Source organism: Panthera leo, chromosome C2 (genome assembly GCF_018350215.1).
Source record: "Panthera leo isolate Ple1 chromosome C2, P.leo_Ple1_pat1.1, whole genome shotgun sequence".
NCBI lineage: Eukaryota > Metazoa > Chordata > Mammalia > Carnivora > Felidae > Panthera > Panthera leo.
Window position 1 is genome coordinate 126,565,004 of NC_056687.1, and position 17,031 is coordinate 126,582,034.

Below are 17,031 nucleotides of genomic sequence, written 5' to 3' on the forward strand. Positions count from 1 at the left end.
CGTAAGTGGAGAGCCAGGCATGCGCAGTGAGGCGAGGGTGGATTGGCAGCCGGGAGGGGCTGGCGTGAGCGGGCTGCTGTGTTTATCCGGTTTTCTGGGTGGGCGGTCAAAGCGCACGCGTAAGGGCGAAAGGCAGCGGAGCTGGGTAGTGGAATGCGCATGCGCGGAGCGAGCCGGTAGCTCTGGGAGGGTGTGGAGGGGGCTCTTAGAGGAGAAGCAGGGGAAAAGGGAAGCGAAGGGAAAGGGAAGGGCGGGGGGAGGGGTGAGAGTGTGTTCTGCGCATGCGTGCGGGCGCTAGCGACGACGGCGGCGGGGGAGTCTCGGGGATGACAGTGGCTTTGCCCGTTGGGGTAACGGTCGTCGTCGCCGGCAGGGCCTGAGGCGCCGCACAGCCCGCGGGATTCATTAAGGCCGCAGCAGCCTGGGCCCTACCGAGTTAGAGTGGCGCGTGGAGTCAGGGTGAGGGCGGCGAGGCACGGGGGGAGGGGCCTGCGGCGGGGCCTTGCCGTGTGCTCTGGGCGGCGGCGGGGCCTGGCGGTGTGAGCGCTCGCCTTAGTTGCGGCCGGGCGGGAGCCGTGGGCGGCGGCGGCCGTCGTGCTTGGCGGCGGAGGTCTCCGTGTGCGCGGCGCGGAGAAGATGGCTGGGCAGTGAGGGGGCGGCGCTTGCGCCTGGTGACCTCGGAGTGAGCGACTGAGGAGCAAGGGGCGCCGCCGCGGCCCGGCCGGGCCTGCTCCCCGCCCCCTCCCGCTGCCGCCGCCGCCGGCCTCTCCGGCCCGCGCACTTCCTCTCCGGCCCTCCCCTAGCGGGTGGGGGACTCTCCTGCCCGCTTCGCCACCTCAGGGAACCGCGGGGCTATAACCGCCAGGGCGGAGAGCCAGGCGCAGTCCGGCCCCGCGTCCGATATGGAGAGAGCGGCGGCGGCCTCCGCCAGCCGCAACTGCAACGTTCGCCGCCGCCGCGGCTTGGTGCACTAGATTGAGGAAGCCGACGCCCGAGCCGTCCTCTTTGCGGTCGCCCCTACCTCTGCGTCGTGCGCTGTGATGGAGTAAGGACCCTGCAGGGCGTGAGAAGCGTGCCCGCTCCTCGGACCGGGCCGGGGCCTGCTCCCGCGCCCGCTCAGCTCGCCCTGAGGAGGTGCCTCCGTGTCCGGAGATGCAGCGAAGGCCGCCCGCCGAGCCGCGGGGCTAGACTGAGCGCCGAGTCCTGACCCGAGCGCCGAAGCTGCTGCATTCTTCGTTCGCCCCGAGGCTGACTGGAACAAACTCGAACGCTGGTTTCCCTTGCTCTCTCTCTCTCTCTCTCTCTTTTTTTTTTTTTTCGTCTGCAAGTCTCAGGGACGGAGGAGGGGCGCCAAGGCCCCATGTGTGGGAGTACTCCTTCAGCTCCACAAACTTGCGCGGATTTTGGTTACTACTTTGGCCAGTGGTTCTTCTCTGATTTCCTCCGAATTGTTGCAAATTCGCCGTTGTTCCCTGGCTGCTTACAAAGTTGGATCCGGAATTTTTTTTCAACCGGGAGCCATCGGTGTCGAAGTGTCTGCAATGAACCCCGTGAATGCTACTGCTCTCTACATTTCCGCGAGCCGCCTAGTGCTCAACTACGACCCCGGAGACCCCAAGGCGTTTACAGAGATTAACAGGCTCTTGCCTTACTTCCGACAGTCCCTCTCTTGCTGTGTTTGCGGTGAGACGCTTTTTATTGTTCCCTTTCAGTGCTTGTTTTAGAAAACCTGGGCAGTGGTAGCAAGAACGCTTTGGTGGCATGGTGGTTTGTACTAAGCTTTTGTTATTTGTGCATTAGTGTATGGTCATTAGTTTTCAAACTCGTCAAAGGATTTTTGCCCGACTTTTCAGAAAGACAGCCCTTCTAAACTGTTTTGTACGGCGGCCTTAAGGTTCAGAACTGTTTAATTCGTCTCGGGTCAATTCCTTGCCATTTCTGGTGATGATATAAATGAGTTGAAGTATGTTTGCATATTGCTGCCTTTTTTAAACCTTTGATACAAGAGCTGACAATACCTACCTTGGTTAAACGTGGTTAAGCCTGGTTAAAACATGTACATGTGGCGTGTTTGCATTTCCCCAAACTGGTGTTATGTGTGGGTGGTAGTATAATCTGATGCACCCACAGCTGTGAACTCGGTGCAGAACTTTCCCCCGTGTTCTTCAACAAATGCTCTGACAGTTTGACGGTAAGCAGTGAGCCAAGGAAGACTGATAGTACTCTTTAGCTGGTGGGATTTTTACAGGAGTGTTTCTGTTTTGTGGTTTTAATACGTTGTGGACTGGTAGACCGTTATTTTAGGTCCCCCCCCCTCCCGAAAATATTATTTTGTGCTGGGTAGGATATTTTCAAGTTATTTTTGAGAGATGAATATATGCTAAGTTGTTTAATAAATCGAAATGTCTCAAAAGCGCTGATAATTTGGATTAATTTTGCACCTATGATAGTTGTTTTTCATAAAACCTGGACTAAAAACATTAATACAAGGGAAATGGCAACTATCAAAGAGGGAAAAAAAAAGAAGCAGTACTATATTCTATTTCATATTCTGCCCCAAATTTTGAGGTTTTGCTGATCCACTCATTTAGTCAGAACTTGATTAAGCATTTCAGCCTTTCACTTTATATTAGATAAAATAAATTTTGTAGCTATGGTATCAGAAAGAGGACATGGTATTCATTTGAGAATTCTTCAGGATTTTCTGAATAGCTCTGGGGCATGGGGCATGGGGCATGGGGCAAGGCACTGAAGGGGATGCAGAGGAGATGAAGATTGTGTTTTTGCACCCCAGGTACTTAATCTCATAAACATTTAAGTGTTAGAATGTGATTAAGTGCTACTGTGACTGGTAACAGACACTTAACACCTTTAGAGGGAAGCGTTTGCCCTGGGCAAATCACCACTGCCTTGGGCCTCAGTTTCTTAACATGTAAAATAAGAGTTTTGGGCTAGATTCCAAGTTTCCTTTCAACTTAAATTTTATAAATAAGAATTTGCTTGGTTTCAGTGTACTCCCCCATTCCACTTCCACTTTCTATGGAGTGCTTCTTTTTATGTCTGAACAGCTTTTGATAGTTTTTGAACTGAGGAGATAGAGCTGCTATAACTTCCTTTTCTTTTGCGGGGTTCGCTACTCTTGTATGGGAAAGAGAGGGCAAAGGGTAGCCCACCCTGGCCTGTTAGAACAGCAATAGAGAGTGATATCATTATCCAGGTAACACTTAAAGATCTAGTAGGCCTCCTTTTTATTAGGGGGATGGGACTTAACCCTCTAATTTAAGGGGGAAGTGGTAGTTTTGAATCGAGTAGGTGTTTGGAATTTTAATTTCTTATCAGTTGCTTCAGGATAGTTGTGGTCTAAATGAACATTTTTCCAAATTCTAGCTTGGATTTTAAAACATGAAATTAAAGATAAATCTACTTTAAAAAAAATCCAATTGCAGCTTTATTTTTTTTTTAAGCTAGTCTTGTCAGTACGAGGGGGATTTTTTGGTCATTATTTCTTTCTGTTCAAGCTTTCCTATGGAAAAGATTTGTGGGTTCTATTTTTTCCCCAATTATATTGAGTAGCTGCCATAAATTTCAGCAATCTGGGTGTAGGTTCAGCCTGCCTTCTCTGACCACCCCCCCCCCCCATAAGTCTCTAGTTGTCAAGAGATAGGAAGAAAAAAATTGGTTATTTGAATCAGATCCAGCATTTAATCATCTTGTATCAGGTGCTGTCCTAGATTCCTTTTCTTAGCTGAAAATCATAAATTCATTCAAGTTAATAGGCCATGTGTATTATTTCATGAAGATAACAAATACGTAAAAGTTTAATTATATCCTGGTGCCGTAAATAGGGAGTTTCACCAGGTTGTCTGAAGTCTGACCTAGTACTACCTTTTCAGCCTTACATTTAACTGCCCTCTTACATAATTTCTGTGCTTCAGCCAGGCTGTTTTGTTTTTTCTAAACATAAATGCCCTATGTCTTCCTCCTCTTTACCCCGCTTTTGTTCTCTGAAGTTTCTTCTGCCTAAAATACACTTTTTTTTTCCTCTGTGGTCTAACTCCTCAATTTCCTCCCTCTTCACTGAATTCTTCCTTGCTCACTGCAAGCAAAAAGTCGTTTGTCCTTTGAACCTCTGTAACCCTTTGTTCCAGTCATAAGCACTTAGAACTCTTCCAGTGCAGTTTTTGTATCTAATTCTTCTGATATCTCAGGGAAAAATATTATTTTTTGTACATTTTTGTGTTTCACCTGCCTCATCCACTCTCTCCTATCCAGGCACTTGTGTTTATGACGGATTCGGGAACAAAATGAGAGTCCTACAAACTTTGCAGTTAGGTTCATATCTTGGCTCTTCTATTTACTGTGTGGGAAAGTCTCTAACTTTGTGGCTCAGTTTCCTTTATGAAAGGGGATAGTTACACCTTCAAGTTTTTCTCCCAAATTTGTATTCTACATGGGTTTATTTTTAAGTGGAGAAAAACTTTTTGAACCCATGAGAACAAGCCTATGGACTTGTTGTCTGGCACGTATTATAAGCTTAGTATTCCACCCTTGTACAGAACTAGAGAAAGGTAGAAGGAGGTGAGGGAAGAGACTGTATTGTCAGGTCAGTTATTGTCAAACCTAGATTATTCACTGAAACTACAAGTTTTGTTATTGTGGTACTTTGAAATGTTAATTAGCTGATTATCACTATTTGTTTTTCAGTTCCTTTGTGTATTTAAACTGTCTGAAGCTTCTAGTGAATGGGATAGCAGTGCTCCAGAGAATTACTGTACTTTCTAGGCCAAAGAAACAGTGACCAAGACAGTATTACTGTGGATGCTATTTTTGTGTCTCTTCTTTCCCCTTGTTCTACAATGTTGGACTTGGCTTTATCATTTATCAGAAAGTAGAATTTCTTTGGCTGGCATGAGATTTGATAAATTCTGCCCTAGGGATTTTAAGTTTTTCATTAAACTTGTAAGTCCACAAATGATACAAGGTTGGTATATAGAATCAAATCCTCTTAGAATTGGAAGGACACAGTAAGTAGAAAAATATCAGTCCGAGATATTTGGAGTCCTGTAAATAATCATGTTTGAATCTCTACTCAGTCACATGGATAGTTTGGTGTTTTAGAGTCTAGAAACAAGGTGGTTTTGGCTTTGGATTTATTGAAATTGTGAAACCTTTTGGGCATCCAGGTTCTCATTTATAAAATGGAAGGGGGCTATAGATTAGTGTTTCCCACTGACATAGGGTTACTTATGCTGACCAGGTTTTTGTTTTGAGTGTTAAAGACTTAAAAACCCTATCATCTTTTACAATTGCTATTCTTATTTTCCACTAGAAAGGAGATAGTTCCCTGAGGGTGAGCACCTTGCTTCTATTGTTCAGTTTAACAGCATTGCACCTGAGAGTTACTGGCTCAGCACGTTTTTGTTGAATGGATGAAATTAGCATTCAAAAGAAAGTTTCAGAGTAGGGGAGATGTGGTCTCAGAATAAAGTATATGCCTTAAAATTAAGTAAATTAGTTTTATGAAAAACTACTTTTAATTTTCCTTACTATTCTCCTTTGCCATTGTTTGTGGACCCACATTATAATTAGTGTGGTAGATGATCCCAAGAATATTTTTCAGTTACAGAATTGTCTTCTTTTACCAGAAATACTTTTTGGCTGAGCATACAATTTATAATTAGCAAGAATCTTCTACAGTGAAATTTGAACATACAGCTTGGAGTGATTTTTTTTTTTTTTAATGTTTACTTATTTATCTTGGGGGAGAGAGATTTATTTTGAGTGGAGCAGGGGAGGGGGAGAGAGAAAGGGGGAGAGAGCATCCCAAGCAGCCTCCGTGCTGTCAATGTGGAGCCCCACGAGGGACTTGATCCCATGAACTGTGAGATAATGACCTAAGCTGAAATTAAGAGTTGAATGCTTAACTGACTGAGTCACTCGGGTGCCTCCAGAGTGACTTATTTTAAGTTATTTATATTTTATTTTTAAGCTGCTTATCTCTTAGGTGGAAGCTAAATTAAAAGGCCATTTGAATAATTATACATAGATCTTATGCTGTTTTATATTTACATATTTTCAAGCATTAGTTCTTTGATACGTAAGAACTTATTTTTATTGTACTTAAAGTCAGTGTAATTAAAATTTTTGATTGTAATGAATGTGTAAAGTTTATCATCTTAACCATTTTAAAATGTACAGTTCTATAACACTAAGTAAATTTATGTTGTTGTGAAACAGAATTCCAGAACTTTTTCATCTTGCAAATCTGAAACTCTGTATTCATCAACTAACTACCCTCCTCTGCAGCCCCTGGTAACCACCGTTCTACTTTTTGTCTCTCTGAATTTTGCTACTCTAGGTACTTTATATTAATGGAATCATACGGTATTTGTCTTTTTGTGAATGACCAATATAATGTCCTGAAGTTTCATCCATCATACAGCATGTGTAAGGATTTTCCTTTTTTTAATTAAAAAAAAATTTTTTTTTTACGTTTATTTATTTTTGAGAGGCAGATCATGAATGGGAGAGGGGCAGAGAGAGAGGAAGACACAGAATCTGAAGCAGGCTCCAGTCTCTGAGCTGTCAGCATAGAGCCTGACGTGGGGCTCGAACCCACAAACCATCAGATCCTGACCTGAGCGGAAGTTAGACGCCTAACCGACTGAGCCACCCAAGCGCCCCTAATTTTTTTATGTTTGTTTGTTTGTTTGTTTATTTAATGTTTGTTTGTTTTTGAGAGAGAGAGAGAGAGAGAATGAACAGGGGTGGGGCAGAAAGAGAGAGGGAGACACAGAATCCGAAGCAGGCTCCAGGCTCTGAGCTGTCAGCACAAACTCACAGACTGCAAGATCATGACCTGAGCTGAAGTCGGACGCTCAACCGACTGAGCCACCCATGCGCCCCTGTTTATTTATTTTTGAAAGAGAGACACACACGAGAGTGCGAATGGGGGAGGGTTGGAGAGAGAGGGAGACACAGAATCTGAAGCAGACTCCAGGCTGTGAGCTGTCAGCACAGAGCTGGATACCGGGCTTGAACTCATGAATGGTTCAGAGATAGAATGAGATCCGACCTGAGCTGAAGTCTGTTGCTTAACTGACTGAGCCATCCAGGTGCCCCAAGGATTTTCCTTTTTTTAAGGCTGACTAATGTTCCATTGTATGTTGTATACCACAATTGTTTATCCATTCATCAGTCAATGGACTTTTGGGTTGTTTCCACCTTTTGGCTCTTGTGAATATGTTGCTGTGAACATGGGTGTGCAAACAACTCTCAAGACCCTGCTTTCAGTTCTTTTGGGTATATACCCAGACATGGGATGGTTGGATTGTGTATATAGTATTTCCATTTTAATATTTTTGAGGAACCTCCTGTTTTCCATAGTTGTTGCATCATGTTACAATCCCACCAATACTACATGGGTTCCAATTTCTCCATATCGTTGCCAGCACTTTGTAAAAAAAAAAATTTAAATTTATTACAGAGAGAGAGAGACAGACAACACAGGTGGGGGGGAGGGGCAGAGAGAGCACAAGACACTGACTGAGCCACCCAGGCACCCCCACTTTTTTTTTTTTTTTAATAGTAGCCATTCTAATGGGCATGAGGTGATATCGTGGTGGTTTTGATTTCCATTTTTCTAGTGATGTTGATTATCCTTTGATATGCTTGTGGGCCATTAGTGTTATTTTTGGAAAATCACTATCATTTTTTATCTTGAAAAGATAACTCATCACATCTTTATTAATTACCTGTTCAAAGTGCTGGAATAGTAAGATGAATAAGACACATCGTTATTACCCATGTTACTCATTGTTACGGAGAAGACAGATGAGTAGACCAACAATTACTGCCGAAGTGTTGTGCTAGAGTCACTTATGCCAAAATCTCAAGCATCATAATAGAACATTTGTAAGTTAGCTTTTGTTGCATGTGTAAAAGTTTCAGAAATTAATCACAAGTGAATTTTTCCCTCCATGTAACTTGTTTTTTGAATACCTGTTTGGGTCAGAGTTTAAACATACCTGATTGGTGTTAAGCAGAATTTGGTTTACCAGTTTTTTTTCTTGGGACTTAAGTTCTTTATGGAGCATTTATTTGGTAGGTTGATAAGGAAGAACAATATTTACTAATTTGTCTTGGCAGATAGATATACTTTTATTTCAGATATATTTATTTAACTGTTTTCTTTTTCTAATAAAAATCTTTCTATACTTTTCCCTTTTGGTATTTTAAAAACTAGTTCATTTATTCATTCCTACTTAGGTATGTTTATGCAAAATGAAATTGCCTTGGGGAAAGGACTTCTGAGTCCTTGTATAAGTGTGTTCCAGATGCTGAAAGAGATGAAAAGAGGTTTGATCCACAGTTCATTGTCGTATGACATAACCACCTGAAGTGTTAATAAATACTAGTTTAAATAATGGTTCAAGATAAGCAGTACAGTACTGTAGAATTAGGCAGTAGAAATTGTTTCAGTTTGGTGAGATCTAGAAAGTATGGAGGTTGAGATGGGCCAAGAAGAATGGTGAAATTGGTGGACATTTTCAGCAAGGTTAGAGGGCAGAAAGTCAAGTTTATCTGTAGTTGGAATTCTTGTAGGAGAGACCTTGCCCTGTTTGTTGAGACTCAGGGGTCTTTGTTTGATGAGCCCTAATACCCCCCAAAATATGCTCTGTGGGCCACCTAAATCAAATCACCTAAAGGGCTCCATAAAATCCAGATTCCAAGTTATCATATCAGACTAATTGAATTGGAACTCTGTGAGCAGGTTCTTGTAATCTGTGTTTTACCTTCACCATCTTGATATGGGGAGGGGGTTTTGCAAATCACTATTGTAAGCATTTGAGAAACAGCATTTAAAAAAAAATGTTTTTTTAATGTTTATTTTTGAGAGAGAGAGACAGACAGTGTGTGAGCAGGGGAGGGGAAGAGAGAGACACGGGATCCGAAGCAGGCTCCAGGCTCTGAGCTGTCAGGACAGAGCCCGACGTGGGGCTCGAACCCACAGACCGTGAGGTGATGACCTGAGCTAAGTCAGACACTTAACTGACTGAGCCACCCAGGTGCCTGTGAGATGGCATTTTAAAAAGAGAGTGTTGTGTTTGAAATTCTGTTTTGGGATGGGTGCCTGGGTGGCTCAGTCCGTAAAGCGTCAGACCTCAGCTCAGGTCATGATTTTGAGGGTCACAGGTTTGAGCCCTGCGTGGGGCTCTGTGCTGACAGCTCAGAGCCTGGATCCTGCTTCAGATCCTGTGTCTCCCTCTCTATCTGCCCCTCCCCCACTTGTACTCTGTCTCCCTCAAAAATCAACAAACAATAAAGAAAATTGTTTTAGGAAAGATTAATTTGGGGGTAGAATACGGTATTGATTATTAGAGTATGGTGAAACTTTCAATTACGAAGGATAACAGATGTATTTGTATTAGATAGAAGCCTGAATAGTGGTGCGAGTGGAAAAGGAACAACATCAGATAATTACGGCTATGGTTATCATAACATTTGAATTCTTTGTTCTGTATGTATTATACTTTGCTATGGTTAGGCATATTTTACTGTGAATAGATGAAATGAGACATTTTCCACCCTCAAATTTACAATGTTTAGCACAGTGCTTTCACATAACACCTGATAAAATGCCCTGAATTGTATTGAAGAACTGACAAAATCTGGCAGTTTAATACAGATGCTTGGGAAAGATTAAAGGAGGCAAAGGTAGCTTAGATATCAGAAGTGAAGTCAGGAAGGACATTGATTTTGGAAGGACATGAAGTATTTAGATAGGCTGGTTTGGAATAATATAAAGACAACCTAATAAAATATTCTTCAGGGATTTAGCAGTTTGATACAGGATTTTGGTCAGGTGTTTGGGAGAGGTTGCAGGTAGGATAGGAATTAGAGTGGATTAGGTGTGGGCCTGAGAAGGATGAGACGTTGTTGAATAATATGATGATCCCTGGGGATTGGGGTTATAAAGAAGTATTGGAAATTAGAAAAGGATAGAAATACAATGTATTTGTTTTATAATCTTTTTATTTTGTGCCCTTTTTTGTTGATTTTTGTCTGTTCAGAATTTTTAATTTAATTTTTTTTTTTTTGTAAATTTACATCCAAATTAGCATATAGTGCAATAATGATTTCAGGAGTAGATTCCTTAATGCCCCTTACCCATTTAGCCCATCCCCCCTCCCACAACCCCTCCAGTAACCCTCTGTTCTCCATATTTAAGAGTCTCTTATGCTTTGTCCCCCTCCCTGTTTTTATATTATTTTTGTTGGAAACGTTGATTTTGAAAATAGTTTTATATGTCTGATATAGTAAAACAGTCAACATACCTTCTGAGATTTGAGGTTTTCGTTGTCATTCTCAGATTAATTATAACATCCTGTCCTCCTTTTTTTGCATTCCTTGTTTTCTTTGTGCTTGCATAGCATGACTTTAATAATTGGCTAATGCCTTATTATACTGGCTTCTCTCAGAGTCCACTCGGCTACTTTTATATATGATTAATTGGAGGTTTTGTGAGTTTTGATGTACTTTCTAAATTTTATCTTTTATTTTAAAAAGTGATATTTCAAAATTTTATTCTAGTTTCTCATTTTCCCGTGTCCAACTGTCACCTTTGACTTTTCTCTTTTAAAGATTAATATTTTGTTCCCTTATCAGGAAATTAATTTAGATAAAATTTTACATTAATTCCTATATACCTTATCTTTCATTTGCTCTCAGTCCATTATATTTTAGCAGAATTATTTTTATTCATTGCCTTTCTACTCCAGATACTTTGAATTTTTGAAGTTAGAATATCTGGTTTTCTCAAGTTTTTGTCTTTTATTTTTATTTTTTACCGCTTATTCATTTTTGAGAGACAGAGTGCAAGTGGCAGAGAGAGAGGGAGACACAGAATCTGAGGCAAGATCCAGGCTCTGAGCTGTCCTCACAGAGCCTGATGCAGGGCTCATGAGATCATGACCTGAGCCAAAGTCAGATGCTTAACCAACTGAGCCACCCAGGCGCCCCTCAGTTGTTTTAATATAATTTTCTAGCTTTTGTGTTTTGTGTTGCTGACTTTAGCTATCAGCCTTTGTCCATACAGAAAATGTGCACTTAAAATGATGTCTGGTCTCAAATTTGGAAATAATATTTTCTGGCAAAGCTTAGTGGTTTTGAAATTTTTTGTATAACCATTAAAGGCATACCTAAAGTATGGGTAGGTGGTCTAGTGTATAACCTAGTCAATCTTGCTAAATGCTGTTCCTTTGAAATGTAAATGTCTACTTGATGTGAAATTTGGGACTCTGGCCAGATATAATACAGAAATCTAGGATTAGAAGGGAGCATTCCAATTCAGGCATCCTTGTGATTTCTGAATACCCTTTACAGTTAATCGCTTGGTTGTCCGGCCTGTGACTGAACATATTCAGGGTATGACATATGATGTCCTACTCATCAGAAGCTGTGGGCTGTCTGAGGGATCCCTTTATGGTGTCATTGAGCTTACCAGCTCAATTTTTACATCGGTCACACAAGGAAGATATTACTAGGTTGTTCTTCATGATGACAATTTACAAAGCTTTAGGCAGAAAGGACCACAAATCATACAGCCATTTTTTTCACATCAAATAATCTTTTCTGTAATATTCTTGAAAGTTCATCCAAGGCTTTTCTTGAATACCTCTAGGGTAGGGAGCTGAATTAAATTCTGTTCTACAAAATAACTATATCATTGACAACTTTTAAAAAGAACTTTCTTTTTAGAAAGTTCTTCCTTCCATTTTCCCAAGCCTCCTTTTTTATAATTGTTTCCTACTGATTTTTTTTGTTCTCTGGAACAATTCAGGAAGTCTTTGATAAAATTTTGACCTTCAACTGTTTGGAAGATGGTTTTGTTTTGTTTTGTTTTGGTTTTGAGAAGAGTGCAATTGGGGGAGGAGTAGGAGAGAGAGAATCCCAAGCAGACTCCACACTAACGTGGGGCTCGAAGTCACCGTGAGATCATGACCTGAGCAGAAATCAAGAGTCAGATGCTTAACTGACTGAAGACAGTTTTCATGTTTTTCCTGAGAAGTTAAGCATCACTAAATTACCTGTCCTGGAAGCATCCTGGTTTCGGTTTCCTCTGAAAGTGTGGATTTTGGTGTCCATGCCCATAGTATTTTGGAGGTGGTTAGATGGCATTATCTACTTTGACAATTTGGACAAACTATTTAATTTCTTTCTCATTTGTAAGGTGAAGTTGTTGGGTGAATTATTTAATTTCTCTTTTTTCATTTGTAAGATGAAGTTGTTGGAGTAGAGCAGAGATTTCGTTGTGAACTTGGCTCCCAGACATTTTTTAGCTTGGCTAAAAATTTATAGAGTTGGTGGCCAACGTTTTAAAATCTAGAGTTCACTTAAAACCCCAAATTTTAGGTATCTCCTGGAAAATTGTAAAGTCTGGCAGCAGTGGATACCTTGTGGCATGGCATCACTGGCTGTAGTTGAGAGGGGGTTTGTCTTGGGGGTTGGAGGTTTGCCCTCTCCAGTTTACCCTTGGTCTCGCCTAACCTTTGTTGCATTTATTTTTTTTTAACTTTGCATGCTTGTCGCTATAGGCATTAGGATTCTTAATCCTCAGGAATGGAGGATTTTGTAAGGTCTACTGTGCCCTAGATACTATCTTGAGCCATCGAATTCTGATGTGATCTTGAATTATTTTGTGAAACCTTACCTGGATCAGAATCAAGACTGCTTTATCTTATGCAGTCAGAGGACATTTGTTGGTTCATAGTATTTCAGAACAATTAAGACATTTTCACAAGTTGGTTATAGTGTTGTCCATATCTTCTCTATCCTTACTGATTTGTATTTTGTCCGTTTTTGAGAGGTGTTGGAAATCTCTATAATTATGGATTTGTCAGTTTGGAGTTTCATAAGTTTTTGCTTCATGTATTTTGAAACTTTGTTTTTAGGTACATAAAACAATTTTGAATATGTGGAACATGGTTATATAATTTTTAATGTTCTGTTTTTATTAATTCTGTCACCTGTTACTTCTAGGTTTGCTGTATTGATTTTTTCTGCTCATTATGGGTCATATTTTCCTACTTTTTTGCGTGCCCAGTTAATTTTGATTCAAAGCCAGATACTACAAATTTTACCTTGTTAAAATTTTACCTTACTGATGGATATTTTTCTATTGTAACTGTTCTTTATTCTTGGGATGAGCTTTGTTCTTGGGATAAGGTTAAATTACTTGGAAAGAGTTTGATCCTTTTGAGACTTGTTTTTAAGCAGCCTTCGGGGGTTAATTTTTTTTCATACTACTGAGACAAGAACCGTCTGTACTCTCTCTGATCCCTTGTGAATTACGAGTTTTCTCACTCTGGGTGATGCGAATAGGTGCTGCCTATGAGTTATAGGCATTGTCCTCTTTGCTCCTTTCTGGGGGTTCTTCAGCCTGAGGTAGTTTCCTCATACAAATGTGCTCATTAGTACTCAGCTGAAGACTTGAAAGAGATCTTGTATAACTCTTATCTATAGAGAACAACCTGATGGTTACCAGAAGGGGGGCAAGTGGAAGGATGGTGATTTAGGAGTGATTTGTGATGAGCACCTGGTGATGTATGGAAATGTTGAATCACTGTATTGTACACCTGAAACTAATACTACACTGCATTTTAACTAACTGGAATTTAAAAAAGAAAGACCTTCTATAAATCTCTAGTGCTCTTTCACTGTGCATCTCTCATCTCTAGTACTCTGCCTGCAGGAGTCAGGGTGTCTTGTCCTTCCAGCTCTGTTCTCTCACTTCAGGGAGACCATGAGGCTTGTCTGGGTTTTTCCTCCTTGCTCTGTGGCTTGAAAGTGCTCCAGGCAGCAAGCTGGGGCAGTTGTATGGCTCAGCTTGTTTGTTCACCCTCTCACCATAACTGTTCTGTTGCCCAGTATCTGAAAACCATTGTTGTGTTCAGTTTTTTGTTACTTCAGGTAGAAGAATAAATCTAAATATTCCATTTTGTCTGAAAAGAGATTATATTCTAAACTTATGCTGTCCCATATAGCAGCCACCAGCTGTTGTGATGGTGTAAATTTAAATTAAATTTAGTTGATGCAGTTCTTAGTTATAGTTAGCTTACATCTAAAGTGCTCAGAAGCTACATGTAGATAATGGTTACCTCACTGAATGTTGCAGATATAAAAGATTTCCTATCATTGGATAAAAGTCTACTGGACAGTGCTATTACAATAAGAGAACTTGGATTTGTTCATGAGCATTGAAAGGTGCCTTCACTCGTTTCATTTCAAGATTTTATTTACTTTTTTATTTTTATTTTTTAATGTTTATTCATTTTTGAGAGAGAGACAACTTGAACAGGGGAGGGGCAGAGAGGGAGACACAGAATCTGAAGCAGGCTCCAGGCTCTGACCTGTCATGACCTGAGCCAAAGTTGGACACTTAACTGACTGAGCCACCCAGGCACCCCTCAAGTTTTGGTTTTAAGACATTTAACTGGATGGGGTTATGAACAGATCACTGGAGCTCACCACTGTATGCTTATAGAACAATTTCCCCAAATCTGTGTTAGTGAATTGGATTCAACAAAGTGTTCCACAATGTTCGTGTATTAAAAGTTTCTGATATTTAAAAAAGAAGTGTTTCGGGGCGCCTGGGTGGCTCAGTCAGTTAAGCATCTGACTTTGGCTCAGGTCATGATCTTGCTGTTTGTGGGCTCAAGCCCCGCATTGGGCTCTGTGCTGACAGCTTGGAGCCTGGAGCGTGCTTCGGATTCTGTGTCTCTCTCTCCCTCTCTGCCCCTCCCCTGCTCATGCTCTGTCTCTCTGTGTCTCTCAATAATAAATAAATGTTTTTTAAAAAAAAAAAAAAAAGGTGTGCTTACACGGTTTACCCATCACTGTGTCCAAATGGAAAGCTTAAAAAAAAAAAAAAATGGTTTAACTGTTTCTATTCCTTTAAAATAAGGCAGTTGAGGAGATGCCAGGTGAATACTGGACCAAATAGTGGTGCCATAACCAGTTAATGATTCTCTGGAATCCTTCCATCTGCTATGCGTATTTTAAATTGTTAGTCATGTTATTTTGTTATCTCTTAGTCATACTGTTTTAGTTCTTTTAATTCTTCCTATATCCGTTCAATGGGCCACTGGTTAGGGACCAGAAACATTAAGAAAATTAAGTTGGTATTGAAATACTGGGTAAGGAGCATAAAAATATTGATTCTGAATATTTGCTTCATGATTATTATTCATGTTCTTTAAATTGTCTGTGTTCTAATATCCTGCATATAATATAGACAGTGTATTGGTAATTACTCAAAAAGCAATGTTAAAGAAAATGTAGTGATATGCAGTGTGGCCTTTTATTTTTAGAGAATAAGAATTACTTACACTTGAAGTGTGTTATTTGAAGTGTTAGCAAATACCAATCTGAAGTCACTCTTAATTCATCACTTAGTGACAAAACACAGAAACGGTTAAAAAGTATTTTTAGTAAAAAATACAAGAATTCCAAACACTAAGTCACATTCTTAGTTTTATCCTTGTATAATGTATTCAATTTTAACATATGTTTTCAACATTCATGAGTTTATAGACAAGATAAATCATTTTAGAGTAGAAATGTCACCCAAATGCATTTTGTAACACAATTTAAATAAAACAGGATGTAGCCTTTGTTAGAAGTTAAGAATTTGTAGGTTTTCTTAAAATGAACTTTATAGCATAGTCTTTACTAAAATCCTAATTAAAACTTTTTTGCCCCAAAATTACTTCATCAGATTTCCCACTTAAATGATTAGAACAAATCCTCCCAAATTCTTGTTACTGTGAAAGATGGCAGTAAGACAAAAAAGGTGAAAGTATCTTTAGTAGTTCCCAATTCTGTTTGTGCACAGGAAATTACTTGAGAAGATTTAAAAAATGTACATTCCTGGGGTGCCTGGGTGGCTCAGTCAGTTAAGCATCTGACTCTTAATTTTGGCTCAGGTCATGATCTCAGGGTTAGTGAGATCGATCCCCACTTGGGGCTCTGTGCTGACAGTGTGGAGCCTGTTTGGAATTCTTCTCTCTGCTCCTTTCTTGCTCGTGTTCTCGGTCTCTCTCAAAATGAATAAATAAACGTTTTTTTAAAAAATGTATATTCCTGGGCAGCTTCTCCAGAAATTCTGGAGTAGGCCACATAGGTGATTCTAGTATTAACCCCTAGATGACAGTAGTGTGTATTGGAATACTCTTCATGTCCAGTTAATAGGTGCACTTTAAAAAAAAGTAACAATGCTGTATTAGGCCAGTTTCTTGATAGTATTCAGTTTTAAGACACTAACATATTTTGGGAATACTCTCCAAAGGTTATTAAGATAAACCTCTTTATGTCTTCTGGTTCAGTGGAACACTAGTTTGAGGAATTTGGATCTAGATTTATATTGACTAATTTGGTGAATGTTTGGTTGATCAACTTAATTGTGACTAATTGACCAGCCTTTGTTCTTACTGGTATAATTTAATAAAAGACCATCATTGCTTTGCTAAAATACGAAAATAGTGGAATATTACCAGAGTGCTCTGTAACTGCAAAACACTATAAAAATCTCTCGTGTAATTATTAAAAATTAAAAGAGAATGTCAGACATCACTTATCTTAATAGAATATGAAATGAGGTATAACTTGAGTTTATGAATATGTTGTGGGTCTGAGTGGTTATACATCATTCATTTAATAATCTGTGGTGTGTTTGGGTTTTTTTTAGTTTATGATAGTAGTTGGCTGGTGAAGCTTACCTTGTATAAAAACTATTGACATCACCAAGAGTATCAGAAAGTATTTTTTCATAGTTTTAGGTTAACCAAAGACATAAAAGTTAAAGAAATTCTGAAGTTTTTAAAAAAAAAATTTTTTTTTTTAACGTTTATTTATTTTTGAGACAGAGAGAGACAGAGCATGAATGGGGTAGGGTCAGAGAGAGGGAGACACAGAATCTGAAACAGGCTCCGGGCTCTTAGCTGTCAGCACAGGCGCCCGATGCGGGGCTTG

General features: G+C 40.1%; 1 protein-coding gene across 2 annotated transcripts in view; it reads left to right on the forward strand.

Moving 5' to 3' along the window:
• The first annotated feature begins 236 nt into the window (after positions 1-236).
• The window catches only part of MSL2 (MSL complex subunit 2), a 35,445-nt gene continuing 18,650 nt past the window's right edge, over positions 237-17,031 (forward strand). The window contains exon 1 of one of the 2 annotated variants that reach the window (XM_042955657.1): positions 237-459. Coding sequence is in view for 1 of the 2 variants with exons in the window: in XM_042955656.1 (XP_042811590.1) it covers positions 1,542-1,683 (142 nt within the window). In the remaining variant the exon portion in view is untranslated. The other variant, XM_042955656.1, reaches the window with a different exon arrangement.